This window comes from Microcaecilia unicolor, chromosome 4 (assembly GCF_901765095.1).
Source record: "Microcaecilia unicolor chromosome 4, aMicUni1.1, whole genome shotgun sequence".
Lineage (NCBI taxonomy): Eukaryota > Metazoa > Chordata > Amphibia > Gymnophiona > Siphonopidae > Microcaecilia > Microcaecilia unicolor.
The window spans coordinates 270,397,043-270,412,406 of record NC_044034.1 but is presented as its reverse complement, the minus strand read 5'-3'; the positions used below and the strand labels follow the sequence as shown (position 1 = coordinate 270,412,406).

Sequence of the window (15,364 nt, the reverse complement as noted above, 5' to 3'; positions counted from 1 at the left end):
AGGAAACTCCGTTAGTTTTGTATCTAGCTTGCTAGAGCAGTGCTTAGGTAGCTTGTTAGTTTTGTGTTTAGCTTGTTAGTGTAGAGCTCTGCTTGTAGCTTGGTGCTTAGTAGCACCTGTGTTAGCTTTGTGTTTAGTTCCCTGCTCTGTTAGTTTAGGGCTTAGGAAGCCCCTTTGTTGAGCAGGGCTTAGGAAGTCCTTTTGTCAGTTTACTGTTAGGAACACTCCTGCTGGTTTAGGGCTTGGGAGCACGTAGATCCGTTTAGGTTTAGGAGTACTTCTGTTTGCAGTCCTGGTCCCTGTGTCATCTGGTATCCAGTAAGTCCTGCCGGCCACTCGAACCCAAGGGCTCAACCCTTGGGGGGGTAGTGGCCAAGCGCAGGTGAAGCTGAACGGACCAGTCCCGTGTGCTCCAGTCCAGTGTGTTCCAGTCCTGTGTCCTCCAGTCCGGGGGATTGCAGTCCAGTGTTCCAGTCCTGTGTCCTCCAGTCCTGGGGATTCCAGTCCATGTGTTCCGGTTCGCTGGGCAGTGCCTGCAGTCCCTGCCGGTATGCTTGCCCAGTGTTGGTTGGTGGGTTTTGCCTGCTGCTGTCGCTCCTCGGCAGCAGCCCAAGGGCTCACGTTTGCTCCAGAGCCAGGCCCCGCAGGCTCTGAACCTGAGAACCTGACAGACCGTCTCTGGCCCAATGACCTCCTCCGTAACAGAGGAAAATAAGAAGGTAGAATGTAATCTAGTCTTGAAAGGGAGGCGTGAGCCTGACGCATGTGATCATCTTAAAGTGGGTGGAGCAAACGCCATGCATCAACTAAGTCTAAGGATTGGAAAAATGTTGACAAGACATCCTTCCCAGGGCGTGCCAAAGGGCCTAGGGTGCATCAATTTTAGGATCAATGAGCAGATTCATATCCCCCAACACAAGGAGATTTGTTTCAATAAGGTTGGATAGAATCCTTTGTCAAATGGGGTGGGGCCATATGCTAACAGTAAGTACATTTCTGTACCTTGCAACCATAATCTCAAAAGGATGAATCTCACAGTCAGGTCTTTAACCAAGGATTCTGCTGTGAAGGCTAAAGTTTTCTTAATAAGGACAGTCACTCCTCCCCTACAGCTACTGGAAGAGGTGAAGTAAACTTCACCCACCCAGTTATGCCTAAGTTTCAAATGCTCCTGATCTGATAAACGCATTTCCTGTAGACAGGCAATGACTGCTGCTTGCCATCGCAGTTCTGTTAAAATTTTGTTCACTTCACGGGGGACGTAACGCCGCCCACGTTCCATGTAACTATTCGGCAGCTATGTGCAGACATCCCTCGGGAAACTAAGGAACTGACAAGGTGCCCAGCCCCCACCTCAGTCCATAAGCAGTTGGTAATGCCCATCCAATATTCTGATAACCATATAGGAGATTACCCGCCCCAAGTGTGTAATAAAAACCCTCCTTATCCATTTCTAACCCTCCCCATGAATCCTCCCTCCCTTCTCAAACAACAGAATATAATACTCACTCCCATCCCGCTCCTTCTCAAGACACCTACATCACCTTCCGCCTCACTTAGTGGTGAAAAGAGGGACAAACCACACATGGATGCTTGGGGCCCCTCACATCCACCTCCCCAATAGAGAAATAAGCTCCGCAAAATTACCAACGTACAGAGTAAATTATCTCTCCAGTAAAGTTAATAACCCTCCCAACTATTAGAATACAAGAGATCTAGTAGTTCAAAATGAGAGAGAAAAAGAGTAGCAAAATATATTTAGCACATCAAACGTCAGGTGCCCGGAGTTAGGGATGCCTCCTGCTGTTCCAAGCATGCTTTTGCTTAATCTGGGGTATCGTAAGTGCACCAGCAGCCATTAACTTGTATTTTGAGACTAACAAGATACAAAAGCATTAAACAAAAGTCTTTTGTATGTAGTGCTGTGCATATTGGTGTAAATTGCTTGCAGCACTCCTATAATGCCATGTGTAATGTTCACCCATCTTGAGTTTCTACTGCCAACACTCCCCTCATTGAGAGAAAAATGTGATGGAAACGCCAATCAGTTCTGCTTCAATTTTTAACAGGAAATGACTATATAACATTCTCTGCTTTTCAACAGAAAGCACTAGAGTGACTGAATGCTTACAAAAGAACATAATCCATAGAAAAGTCAATGTGCATGGCTCCCCTTTAACTCAGGGTGAATAATCATAAGACATTTTTTTTATTTTGTCCAATATCCCTTCTCTGAAGCCTTCCCTGTAACAGGTCACAGCTCTGTTATTCTCCTTGCACCACCTGGCGATCCATCTGGGGAATATCCCTTAAGAAACAAGCTTCACAGGATATGTAAATTTACCACTCAAAAGACAAATCTTCTTTCATGGGCTATACTTTAATTACTCTGAAGGGGTATTCTGCTTGCAACAAACACTTTAGCAACCACTCTTGAACTGAGTCCTCCACTGGGGAACATGTGGGTCAGTTATACAATACTTGGTTAGCCAGCTTCCCAGGATATGCAAATTAACCATTCTAAATGCAAATCCACTCCAATTAGCTTCTGCTAACCACTCTGTAGGGGTTACTTTTCTTTCAACAAACAATTCATTGCACTCTCTTCAACTAAGCTCTCCACTAAGAAATGAGGGTCTCAGATAAAAACAGCCACCACCCCTTGGACAGGACTTTACTTCACCTCAACTTTACAATCCTGTCTTCCACCCTGACTGTTGATATTAGGGTCTTATTTCAAGGCCCACAGTGTTAACCTCCACACTGTCGTCAAATCAAAGTTCCTTATCCTCCCCATTATTCTGGACTTCAGGTAAGTACCTTGTCTTTCTTTAGGGATCCTCCTTTGGGGTCCAAGCCCTGGGGTTTCCAGCACATCTTTATGGATCCTTTCCTTTAGAGTCCAGTCAGTCACTTGGCATCCTTCATTCTTCTTAGACAGATCCTTCTCTTTCTGCTCTCTTCTTGGGAAAATGCATTTTTAAAGGACTACATCCTTCCAACCCCACCCTTCCTGGGCTCCTCCTATATTCCAGAAAAGGTACAAAACCTTATCCAGTGGGCTTGCCTTCTAAAGGGAACTATTCCTACCTTCTGCCACTGGCCCTCCCCTTTTCAACTTAGCACGAGGGTAATCTCTGCCCCTCCCCTTCCCCAGCTATCTGAGTGTGGACTATTGTTGAAGCAGGGCTCCCCTTAGTGACCTCTACAAAATAACACAAAGGCCTCCACCATTAGAATGCCCAATAGTAGTCACTACCCATCTAAGCAGGCTTCTTCTACTCCTGAGCACCCTCTAGTAGCTCCCCTCAGGTCATTACAGCAGTCTTCCACCATAAGAGCTCCCTTTGGTGGCTAGGTCCAGTCAAGGTATGTCTTATATGTATCACACATGGAATAATCTTGATAAATGCATACTAACTTCCCGTCATAGGTCAGACTGTCCCGTTTCCGGTGGTATCCACGGAGAATCTCCATTTTGTGTGAATAGTGGTGTACTTTAATAATTACAGTGCAGATGGTACACCCTCTCAATACTAAATGGCCCCACACTATCGGAACGAGCAAATTCCTTTGCCAGCTAAGTTTCCAGTATGGAAAGAAGAGAGTGATCTGAGAATTGTTCAGGAAAACCCATTAGTCTCAAATTGCTCCTTCTCGAGCAATTTTTCAATGTGAGCTGCTTGCTGTTTTACTTGCTGCTCTAATGCCTCTAACGTCTCCTTCAGTGGCAGGGCTGCATCCTCGAGATCTGAGACATGAGTCTCAAGCTCTCCTAAATGGCTGGTTGAATCAGTCATGAAGGAGTCCAGCTGAGTTGCAGTTGCTCAGACATCCGACCAAGTCGGGGCTCTAGGGCCCTTTCCACTGCAGCAGTAAATTGTTGGAGCTGCGCATCCACAAAAAACCAGGACGCCCGTGAGAGGCGCCGTCATTTTAGAGTCTGTAGGCCGGGACAGATCTTTCTCTTTTTTAGCCCCTTTAGGGGACATAATCGCGCCCGAGTTTTTATAAATGTGTCCATAAGCTGAGGGTTAAAGGAGGAGAGGTGAGCTGCATAAAAGCAAATTGATTATCACAAGGTAAGAGGGATGTGAGCATGTAGGAACCCCAGAGAGGCCACGGGCACGTAATTTCCCCTCAGTGTATCACATGGTCTCCTACATTGCTGTTTCTAATGTGCAGAAGCCATTAGTATAGGTTCATGCTAATAATTTGCACCTCTGTCTGGATGCCTGGGTTCGTAACACACTTCCCATTTGTCCGCCTGGCGATGACGTCAGAGGGCGGATCAGTGAGAGGGAAGGGAACCCAGGACCAGCCAGCGGAGGTGAGTACAGAATCGCCCCCTCCCTCCGAGTTGCAGGCCCCCCTCTCCTCCTCCCCCTCTCCTCTGAGTTCCAGCCCCCTCCCCTCCGAGTTCCATGCCCCCTCCCTCCCTCTCCTCCCCTTTGAGTTGCAGGACGTCCCTCTCCTCTCCCCTTCGAGTTGCAGGACGTCCCTCCCCCCTCCCCCTCGAGTTGCAGGACGTCCCTCCCCCCTCCCCCTCGAGTTGCAGGACGTCCCTCCCCTCGGAGTTCCAAGCCCCCCCCTCCTCTGAGTTCCACGGCCCTGCGCCTCCCTCCCTCTCTCTCTCTCCCCTCCGAGTGCAAGCACAACCTGTCCTCCGGCAGCCCCTCGCCCTCGCCTTCCTGCGTGCCGGCTGTAATTTAAAAATTCTTACCTCAGGGTCCGGCATCTGCAGTGAAAGCGAGCGGTGCTTCAGACTGCCTTCCCATGTGTCTCAGCTCTGCCTCTGGTCCCGCCATCATTTCCTGTTTCCAGAAGGGCGGGACCAGAGGCAGAGCTGAGACACATGGGAAGGCAGTCTGAAGCACCACTCGCCTTCACTGCTGACGCCGGACCCCGGGGTAAGAATTTTTAAATTACAGCCGGCATGCAGGAAGGTGAGGGGCTGCCAGAGGACAGGTCGTGCTTGCACTCGGAGGGGACAGAGAGGGAGGGAGGCGCGGGGGTCTGGAACTCAGAGGAGAGGAGGGGTGTGGGGGAGAGGAGGGAAGGGAGGGGCGTCCTGGAACTCAAAGGGGAGGGGCATCCTGGAACTCGAAAGGGAGGGAAGGGAGGGGGTCCTGGAACTCGAAGGGGAGGAGGGTCCTGGAACTCGAAGGGAAGGTCAGGGGAGGGGGTCCTGGAACTCGAAGGGGAGGGGAGGGAGGGGTACTGGAACTCAAAAGGGAGGGGGGGTCCTGGAACTCAAAGGGGAGGGGGCAGGGGGCCTTGGAACTCGAAGGGGAGGGGTGCCTGGAACTCGGAGGAGAGGGAGGGAGGTAGGGGGCATGGAACTCGGAAGGGAAGGGGGCTGGAACTCAGAGGAGAGAGAGGGAGGGAGGGGGGGCGTGGAACCTTGCTAGCACCCTTTTCATTTCTTTCGGAAACGGGTCTCTTTTACTGGTGTCTACTAAAACATAGATTAGTAAAAAGGTCCATAAGTTTTCCTATGAAAAAGTCATAATATTTAAAAAAAAAATTTTTTTTTGCAAAATTTGTGCTTCAAAGAAATTTATCTAGTATTAAAATAAACAGACATCACATATATTTATTCAGGGCTTATTTTAGCAAAGCCATTTTCTACTTTATACATCAGCATCTAAATCATCACCGTTGGCAAATTGGTAAATTGCTGTTAATCTCTAAGAGGGAGAGCATATATTAATATCTCCAAGTTGTACCCTCAGGGATAAACAGTGGCTTTCACCAGATCTGCCTTAATAACAGTCTGACTTTCTCCAGGAGCTTGTTCAAACCTTATTTTAAATTCAGCTATGCTACTTTTACCACATCCTTCAGCAGCGAGTTCCAAAGCTTAACCATGTACCAAGTGAAAATGAATATCTTATCAGATTTGCTTTAACTGCTCTACTTAGTAACTGTGGTAATAGACTAGTGGATAGGACTGGGCCTTTAATAAATACAGCCACACTGGGATTAAAGGTAAAAGGAAAATATTTATTTACATGCAGAGAAGCCTATAATTTGTTCTCTCCACTTCTTAAAGTCACAAACTCTCTCTCCCATGGCCTGCTCTGGTAGGCCCAAGGCACACACTTGATTGTCCCTCCACCAGGCAACCTAACCACCTTGTCTCTTTCTCAAATCCCCAGCGTTCCAGTGTCAGTATTTCACATTGGGCACCACTTGATACTGACTTCCCATGTGACACCATCTTCTAGATTGTAAGACAAACTTGTCCTACCTCAAATCCACTTCTGCTCTGTCACTTACGGGGTAGAACTCCTTGCTAAGGCCACTCTTCCCAGATACTGCAGCCCTGCTTGCCACACTCTTGGAGTCCTCTGTGCTCAGGGCCTATACAACTCCATATATGCTGCAGTCCTAAACAGAGCTACTAGATGGAGCTGTGGTGGGGGAGCCATCTTCCTTGGTAGAGACAGAATCTTTATTACTAGGAAAAGTAACCAACTGAGACGGTTAAAAAAAAAAGGTTATTGCAATTATTATAAAAAGTAAAGCACAGCATGTGAGTAGAATAAAAGATTTTTCCACCACCCGCTATCCAAACAAATACATGCTGTCCTACAGAGGTGTCACCCTGGTTAGCATTATAGTTTCTGATGTGGTGTCTGTGTAGATTCAATCTCGACTTAAGTGTTTAGCCTGTCTCTCCAACATAGCATACTTTTTTGCATTTTTTGAATTGAATAATATACACTACATTTAAAGAAGAGCATGTGTAGGATCCCCGTATGTACTTTACTCTTTCAAAAAAGTATGAATACTACAGGACACACCATGAAATTACTAAGTAAATATATTTAAAACAAATTGTAGAAAATACACATAGTTAAGCTCATTGCTGGAGAATGTGTTAAAAGCAGTTAGCTGGGTTTAAAAAGGTTTGGACAAATTCTTGGAAGAATAGTCAATAAACCATTATTAAGGTAGCCCTGGGAAAAGCCACTGAGTAGCCTTGGGAGTAAGAAGCATGGCATTTGTAACTTTTGGGGATCCTATCAGATATTTGTGACCTGGATTGGCCACTGAGTTAGATGGACCTTTGGTCTGCCCCAGTATGACAGTTCTTATGTTCTTGAGTTTTGCAGTTGATGTGCTTATTGGAAGCTTGTTGGGGTAATGGTACTCTGGGGGGTTAAGTCTGACACAGGATTACTGAGAGGCAGAGGCTACACCAGCCTTAATAGAGGGAGTGTTGTCAGTGAAGTCTTGCTTTCTGTCTCCATCTGCTGGCAGGATAGCAGATACACAAGCATCTGGACTGGTCTTGCAAAACTCAAGGTAAGGAAAATGACAGGTAAAATTACGGTTCCTTTTTCTCTCTTATTCCTTTCACTGCTTGACATAACCTCTTCTTCAACAAGAGGGCAGCTGCTTCACAAGCTTCCCTTCTGTTCAGTGTTAGGCTGATGTTCACGTTTAGGAGAAACAAAATACACTATAATCTCTGACAGCCCGATGCTCAAAAGCAAACACGGGCGCTACAAGCCATTAGTGCCATACTAAAGCAAACGCAGGTGCTAGAGGTCATTACTGCCGTACTAGCACCTGCATTTACCTGCGCAGAATGTTCAGAGGCCTGGAGCATGGGAACAAAAAAGTGTGTAGACGAACAGTGCAAGTAGCATGCTAATGTAGTCAAGCACATGTAAATGAGGTCGCTTTGTATTCCTCCTCAATGCTCAGAAAAGAGCGCCCAAAACAAACTGTCTTACCGCTGCAAAAAATAACGACAGGTCGAAGCGTTAAGGTTTTGGAAGAGTGGATTTCTCATGTTTTTTTCTTCAAAATCTGCTGGTTTTGATTGCTTTTGGAAGCAGAAGGAAGCCTGTGCGAGCCCTAAAGTGCTGGCTGTGAGAAACTAATATGCACAAGTCACAGCAGACCCAAAAGTGAAAGCGCACATTGGCGTCTGTTTCCTGCATTTATAAGTGTAAAAAAAAAATTAAAATGCTTATATTAAGGCCCAGTGATGGCCCTATCATTAGGCCAACTGAGGCAGGGGCCTTAGGTGGCACTCTCCCCTTCCCTCCTCAACCCTCTTCCCCACGTTTACCTTTTTTCATTTCCAAAAGGCGGCAGTGACAGCAGCAGCGATTCCCATAGATTGCCCTGCCACCAGCACCAGCCTCTTCTCCCTACTGCGCCCGCCTCTTGATATAACTTCCTGTTTCCTCAGAGGCAGGTCGCAGTAGAGCGAAGCGTGGCAGGGCAGCCTATGGGAACTGGAAAAGAAAAAAATAACATAAATGTGGGAAGAGGGTTGAGGAGGGAAGGGGGGAGATGCCAGACCGGACGCAGGCAGCATCTCATCCCTGCCTTGGGCGGCAGATTGCCTTGGGCCGCCCCTGTTAAGGCCGCAGAAAACAGATGCCAAAGTGTGTTTGATGTTTGGGTTTTGCCAGGAGCATGCACACAGGAGCAGAGCTTACTGCAGTACTCCTCTGTATATGCGCCAAGAACAAGCCTCCCGCTGAACTCCCTAATGCTCAATAATATGAGTGCGCCTATATTTGCATCTCATTAGCGTTGAGCATTAGGGAGTTGTTCTTTGGTGCTGTTCCAGCTGTATTTTTATGGCGCTGTTTGAAATAGTGCTGGAGTTTTGAGCATCAGCCTATGAGTATTTTAGATCTATGTGATTGACACACTAAATAAAAATGTACCCGTCCTTAGGGTGACCAGCATTTGCAGGAATCATACAGAAATAGAAATAGCGTGTATGATTACAATAAAGGCCACATTTTTTTAGATCAATATCACTTATGTGTGTGTGTGTGTGTGTGTGTGAGTGAGTACAGATACATATACAAACATAATTCCTTTATAAATATAAAATATATAAAAACATCTGTATGTGTGTGGTGTGTATTATATTAAATAAACACAATACATGTCTGTGTGTATTTCTTCTTCAGACATGGTGTCTGCAAGCTGCTTGTGAGAAGTGACTGTACCAATATATGAAACCTTCACATACTGGGGAAGCTTCTCTGAGAAATAATGTTAAAGAATGAAAGACGGGGTTGTAAAGCCTGTGAAGTTCTATGACTGCTGGGAATGCATACATCGTTTTTTTTTTTTCTTACAGAATCAATGATGTCATTTGCCGGCAGATGAGGGCTGGGAAGCACTGCAGGTTGTGTATGTAATAAAAAGGCACTTGACAGCACAGCCAGCCAAAAGCACACGAGAAAGAGGGAGAAACTAGACCTACTGGATTTCGAAAGGCAAATCGTCATCATCTGCATGTCCATGGGGGAAGGACGGATCAGCCGCAGCAAAAGCTCCCATGTGAAAGCACGGTGAAAGGGGGGACAATTTCTGCACCGATTGCCGGTCAGCTTGGCCCTTTCTTCACGGATTGCTCTCCGCCCAACAGCGATGACTTCGGCGGAGCAGACCGTTACGTGGCTGATAACACTGGGGGTGCTGGAATCGCCCAAAAAGACGATCTCAGATCCGGAGGGATTTTTGCAATGTTCTCTGAAAGACGGGGTGGTCCTCTGCAGATTGTTAGACCGGTTGCTTCCTGGTTCTATAGACAAAGTAAGTGCATTTGTCTTCAACTCCCGATCTCCCCCTCCCCCAAAACAATCGCAGCGAACCGTGCTTGTATCTGGTAACTAGATCCATCTCCTCCCGCCCCCTACGGATTTTCCTAGAGGTCACAGCCCCATGTTATGTTATGTATTCATACTACACACCCAAGATACATTGTCACGAATCATTAAAAAAAAAAAAAACGTACCAAAATGTAGTCTTGCGACTGTAATTTTTTTTGTTGGGGGGGGGGGGGTGATATAACAGTAGAAATGGAGAGCACATTTCTCCTAAAAAAGAAAGAACCTTTCAGGGGATGGAAAGAAATCCTTCCACAAGTGCTGTACTGCAATAGCAGCTGAGCCTACACAAAACACGCACATGGGTTAAAACCCCGGAGCCATTCTGTATCCTGCTAACACTTGAGGTGAAGCAATCGCACTTAAGACTTACGCACATCTCCTTGTGCAAATAGCAGCGGAGAGCCTGCAAACTGCAGCCGCAAAGTGCGTGCTTTGGGTTGTGAATACCAGCTGGAAGGGTCCAGCCCTGTGTGAAACGATACAGCGCTAGCAAAGGCGCCATTGTCAGTGTAACATTAACATTAAGATTAAGATATAGCAAGACTGGCTGGCAAGTCACTTTTAAAGAGGCAGTATGTCCGAGTGGGTTCCCCAGGACTGTCAAATCGTTGGTTCCTTTCATTGCCTGCGTTGTTCTGTTGCAACAGTTATTATTTAAAAAAAATGTTTACAGATTGTTATATTTTCCCCCTTTTACATAAGCCATGGCATAGAAGTTCATGCTACCTGAAAAGGAAGCTTGTGAAAACAAAAATTTTATCATTCAAATATTTTCCTCAAGGATTTTGTGTCACCTTTCAAGTCAATTTATGGGCCTCCAAGCAGGCCACAACCTATATATCTGACAATATTGCTATCAAGGATTTCTAAAGAGGTTTTTTCCCCCCTTAATTTCAGGAAAATATAGTGTGGATGCCTTATTAGGCCAGTTGATTACATTGAAATAAAGGCTAACAAACATAATAAAAGGAGATAGCTTCTTTTTTTTTTTTTTAACTACCTTAACACATTTCTTGACCAGCTTTTAGGTGTTACATTCCCGTTCTCAGATGCACTGTTTTGACTTTCTGTTTTAGAAATGTAATTTTAGAAGAGGAATTCAGAACAATTGCTATAAGACACAAGAAGTTACAATGATCACTTAGAAATGATGCAAACTGATTTAACAGCCATTTGGGTTGTTAAACTCAGGACTAAAAATAATTCTCATGTTTTTCTGTTACCTTCTCTTAGCACTCTAACATATCAACCTCCCCCTGCCTTCATCTTCACACTGCCCTTGTAATGTACTTTATGATTCACTTGTATTTTGCAATATTGTCATCTTTTGCTCAGAATTGCTCATTCTTTTTGGATCTGAGGAACAGAATATTAATCCCTCAATATTATTCAATAAGGGCCCTGTTTACTGAGCCACACTATAGGTGTGCACACTTTTTAGCATGTGCAAATGATAGAGACACTCATTATATTCCTATGGGTGTCTCAAGCATTAGCGCATGCTAATTTTTAGCATGCGCTTAAATGTGTGCGCACCTACAGCATGGCTTGAACACAGCCCTTAATGTGTTAATAGTTCAGTAAAAAGGTATCACCTTATCAGCAAGATTTAATAAAAAGCATTACCACATTATACCCGATTCTGTAAAGGTTGCCGAAAATTGCGTGTGCAAATGTAGTCACAGTTCCGATTTGCACGTGCAATGTAATAGGATAAGGAGCCAATTAGTGCCAATAATTGGCTTTTTAACAAGCAATTATCAACATTAATTACATTTAATTGGGTGTTATGAGCGTAAAGTTAGGCATGGGATCCATACCTAAACTTTACGCATGTCCCAAAAAAGGGGGCACGGAAAGGGGATGGTCATATGTGTTTTGGGGTGGAATGGAGGTGTGGCTTTGAGTTATGTGCATAATTACAAAATAATGGCGCTCCATATGTAAATTTAGGCACGGGTATTTGCACCATGTTTTCATTGGTGCAAATGGTCATGCCTAAATTTACGTGCATTCATAACGCTTAAGCATTATTCTACAAAAAACGTTCTGAACTCTAGGCACAGTTATAGAATAACACTTAAGGGGTCTTTTTTCAGCACCAATTTTTTCAGTGCCATTTACTGAATGTACCCCTATAAGGGCCCTTTTACTAAAGCTTAGCACATGCTAACCAGGGCTGCTAGTAGTAGGGGCAAAATTCCCTGGGCCCGGCTTCCAAGGGGGTACCTGGTCTATTTCTCTCCTGCGCCTGTGTGTTGGCTGGGACCCGGATTATTGCATTAACTCAATATCCCTGGATATTGCAAACTGTCTCTTGGTGGCCCTGATGCTAACGGACATTAGTGTGCGGTAAGTGCCACGTGACCAATAGGTATAAAACAGAACATGTGCAGCATTTAGCACTAAACTTTATTAAAAGGTCCCCATAGTTCACTGATGCACATTAATTAATGATGTTTACTGCCTGTCCCATTTTATGCAAGGAGACCTATTTACTGTTGTGGGGAGTAATTTTCTAAAGGGGTTTCCAGTTGTAAAGCCAGTTTTACATGTGAAAAAGACCTTTCATGACAATTGTATGGGCTTTTACATGCTTACAAATATATGAGGCAACACAATTGCATGCCATGTGTAAGGCATGCTCAGGGGCATAGTTTGGGTAAAGCAGAGCCAGAGGTACAATGTACACCCATATTTTATTAAAAACTAGTATAAAAGGCCCGTTTCGGTAGGCAATGAAACGGGCGCTAGCAAGGTAATCCCCCCCTGCAGCGTCCTTCCTGTCTCCCCTGCCCCCCCTGCAGCCACCCATCTGGTCTCAGGACCCCCTCCCCACCAACCCTCCTCTGCCCCTGCAGCCACGCATGTGCAGCGGCCCTCCTCTCTTCCCTGCTCCCCCTGCAGCCACCCATGTCCAGCGACTCTCCTCTCCCCCTGCCCTCCCTGCAGCCACCCATGTCCAGCAACCCTCCTCTCCCTCTGCAGCTATCCATGTCCAGCGACCCTCCTCTCCCCTGCCCCCCTGCAGCCACCCATGTCCAACGACCCTCCTCTCCTTTCCCCTTGCCCCCCCTGTAGCCACCCATGTCCAGCGACCTACCTCTCCCCTGCTCCCCCTGCAGCCACCCATGTCCAGCGACCCTCCTCTCCCCCTGCCCCCCCTGCAGCGTCTCTTCTGTCTCCCCTGCCCTCCCTTGCAGCCACCCATCTGGTCTCAGGACCCCCTCCCCACCTCCCTCTTCCCTGCCCCCCATGCTGTCATCCATGTCCAGCGACCCTCCTCTCCCCCTGCAGCCACCCATGTCCAGCGACCCTCCCCTCCCCCTGCCCCCCTCCAGCCACACATGTCCAGTGACCCTCCCCTCCCCCCTCGGCGCATCACCCAAACTCCTACCCCCCCCCCCAGCGCATCACCCAAGCCCCTACCCCCCCCCCCGGGCACATCAACCCCTCGCCACCCACAGCCACCAATACTAACGCTGTCCGGCCGCTGCTGCGTCTCCTGTTGAGCAGCAGCGGCCGGTACAAAAAGAAAAAAGCCAAAAAAAGATTTTAAACCTGAAACACGGCTCCATAGACAGCCATCTGGCATTGGCTGTCATCTCTGCAGATGCTCCTCCTCTCCCCTCTGACGTCACTGCGCTCCTCCTGGGTCTTCCTGCAGGGGCAGTGACGTGGAGGGGAGAGGAGGAACGGCTGCAGTGACGACAGCCAATGCCAGATGGCTGTCTATGGAGCCGCATTTCAGGTTAAAAATCTTTTTTTGGCTTTTTTCTTTTTGTACCGGCCGCTGCTGCTCCACAGGAGAAGCAGCAGCGGCCTGACAGCGTTAGTATTGGCGGCTGCAGGTGGCGAGGGAGTTGATGTGCCCGAGAGGGGGGGGGGTAGGGGCTTTGGTGATGCGCCGGGGGGAGGGTCTTGGGTGATGCGTCGAGGGGGGGGTAGGGACTTGGGTGCTGCGCTGGGGCTTGCCTTGGAATCAGCTGTCAGTGACATCATTGACGTCAGTGCATTCTAAACTGCCTAGCAGACCACCTCCGAGGGAGCCACGGTACCAGGCACATTAGAACGTTGGAGGTGAGAATTATTATATAGGAAGTGAGCACATGTGTGGAGTAGGTGCAAATGTGGGCGTTGGCCTTTGCACGCTATTGGGGCTGGTTCTGGAAGCACTGTTTCTGCTTAGTTCTGCCAGTGGGGGGTGCTTTTTCATTACCACATTTCAAATAGTGAGGGACAGGCAAGTTCTACAGGACTACAGGGAACCTGCCTGTCCTTAGTGATTGAAAACACAATACTGAAGTACCACCCTCCACTGCCAGCAATGCAGTTGGAGGACTCCCACTCAGATTAGAGGGAACAGTGTCTAGAAGCTTGTGTTGCTGTTATAAAATAAGAAATAGGCACCTTTTTAGACTTCGCACATGGGCATCTTGTTTTAAAATCCTGCCCAAATCGTGCTTTCAGTGTTAGCAGAGTCTAACACAATAGCGCACTGTTGTAAATCTAACCCTATATTGTATATCTTTTGTTAACTTTTATTTCCAGGAAAATATAAACATAAGCTTTCAAATTAGTTTTCATGATCAGCAGGTAGAGACATAGATCCTTTGTAATATGTTGAACTGTATTGATGGGTACTGAGTTCCATTTAGAGATTTACAAAAATATATATCATATCATATTGTATATATATCTTCTTATTTTAAGCAAACTACAGGAGCAATAGATAGTGTTCAGGGGGCCTTAACTGTATAACAGAGTTAATTTTAAGCTCTGTTAATGTGCTATTTTTGGAAATGTCAAGTAATCACTTCATGAGTAATTAAAGGCAGAGGCTAGAGTCTCCATTTGCAGGGCTCTGAGTCAAATCTTTTTCAGAGAGCAATCAGTCTATATTAAATGAAACAAGGCTTAAATACAGAAATTAGTCTATATTTCATGAGAAACGGCTTAAACTTTTAAGAAATTCCCAGCACTACATGAAGTTTATATTTCTTTACCCTATAATTCTCTGAAGGATAGCTTTTAATTGTAATAAATAGGCGTGGTTCCACCAGCCTGACTTTAATTTGGTCTTAAAGATTTAATGCAACTTAATCTGCTAAGGTTTCGTGAACTGTTTATGAAAATCTAATTTAGGACTAATGTACAGTAGTAATTAAGACCTGTTTTACCTAGAGCAGTGGTTCCTAAACCTGGTCCTGGAGGCACCCCAGCCAGTCAGGTTTTCAGTATGTCCACAGTGAATATCCATGAGATAGATTTGCATGCAGTGGAGGCATTACATGCAAATCTCTCTCATGAATATTCATTGTGGGTATCCTGAAAACCTGATTGGCTGGGGTGCCTCCAAGACTAGGTTTGGGAACCACTGACCTAGAATGTTGCCCATTTCAATATTATGTTTATGCTGCTATTAGAGGGTAATTTTATAAAAGACTGCTTAACTTGTGCAGCATAGTTTGGGGCCTTTTTACTAAGGCATAGTAGGCCTAACACGGTCCTACCGTGTGCTAAAAGGGCACTACCATGGGACACGCTGAGGCGTCCTGTAGTAGTTTCTCACTCAGCACAGGCTAATCCCACACTGGAAAGTATTTTTTATTTTCCAGCGTGGGAGGTGTGTCCATGGATGGAGAGTAGGCATGCCTGCGCTAATCAGGTAGCGCAAGCATATTACTGTATGCTACCTGATTACC

At 46.2% G+C, this 15,364-nt stretch overlaps 2 protein-coding genes across 3 annotated transcripts in view; one reads left to right on the top strand and one right to left on the bottom strand.

Annotated features, from left to right (window-relative positions):
- ANKRD10 (ankyrin repeat domain 10) overlaps positions 1-9,310 on the bottom strand; it is a 181,295-nt gene extending 171,985 nt beyond the window's left edge. The window contains exon 1 of the mRNA XM_030201543.1: positions 9,251-9,310. The gene's annotated coding sequence lies outside the window, so the exon portion shown is untranslated. The remainder of the gene's footprint in view (positions 1-9,250) is intronic.
- An 81-nt stretch (positions 9,311-9,391) lies between these two features.
- Positions 9,392-15,364, top strand: part of ARHGEF7 (Rho guanine nucleotide exchange factor 7) — a 443,279-nt gene continuing 437,306 nt past the window's right edge. For both annotated transcript variants that reach the window (XM_030201536.1, XM_030201535.1), the window contains exon 1: positions 9,392-9,582. In XM_030201536.1, the coding sequence (XP_030057396.1) occupies positions 9,418-9,582 (165 nt within the window). In that variant the 5' untranslated portion in view covers positions 9,392-9,417. The remainder of the gene's footprint in view (positions 9,583-15,364) is intronic.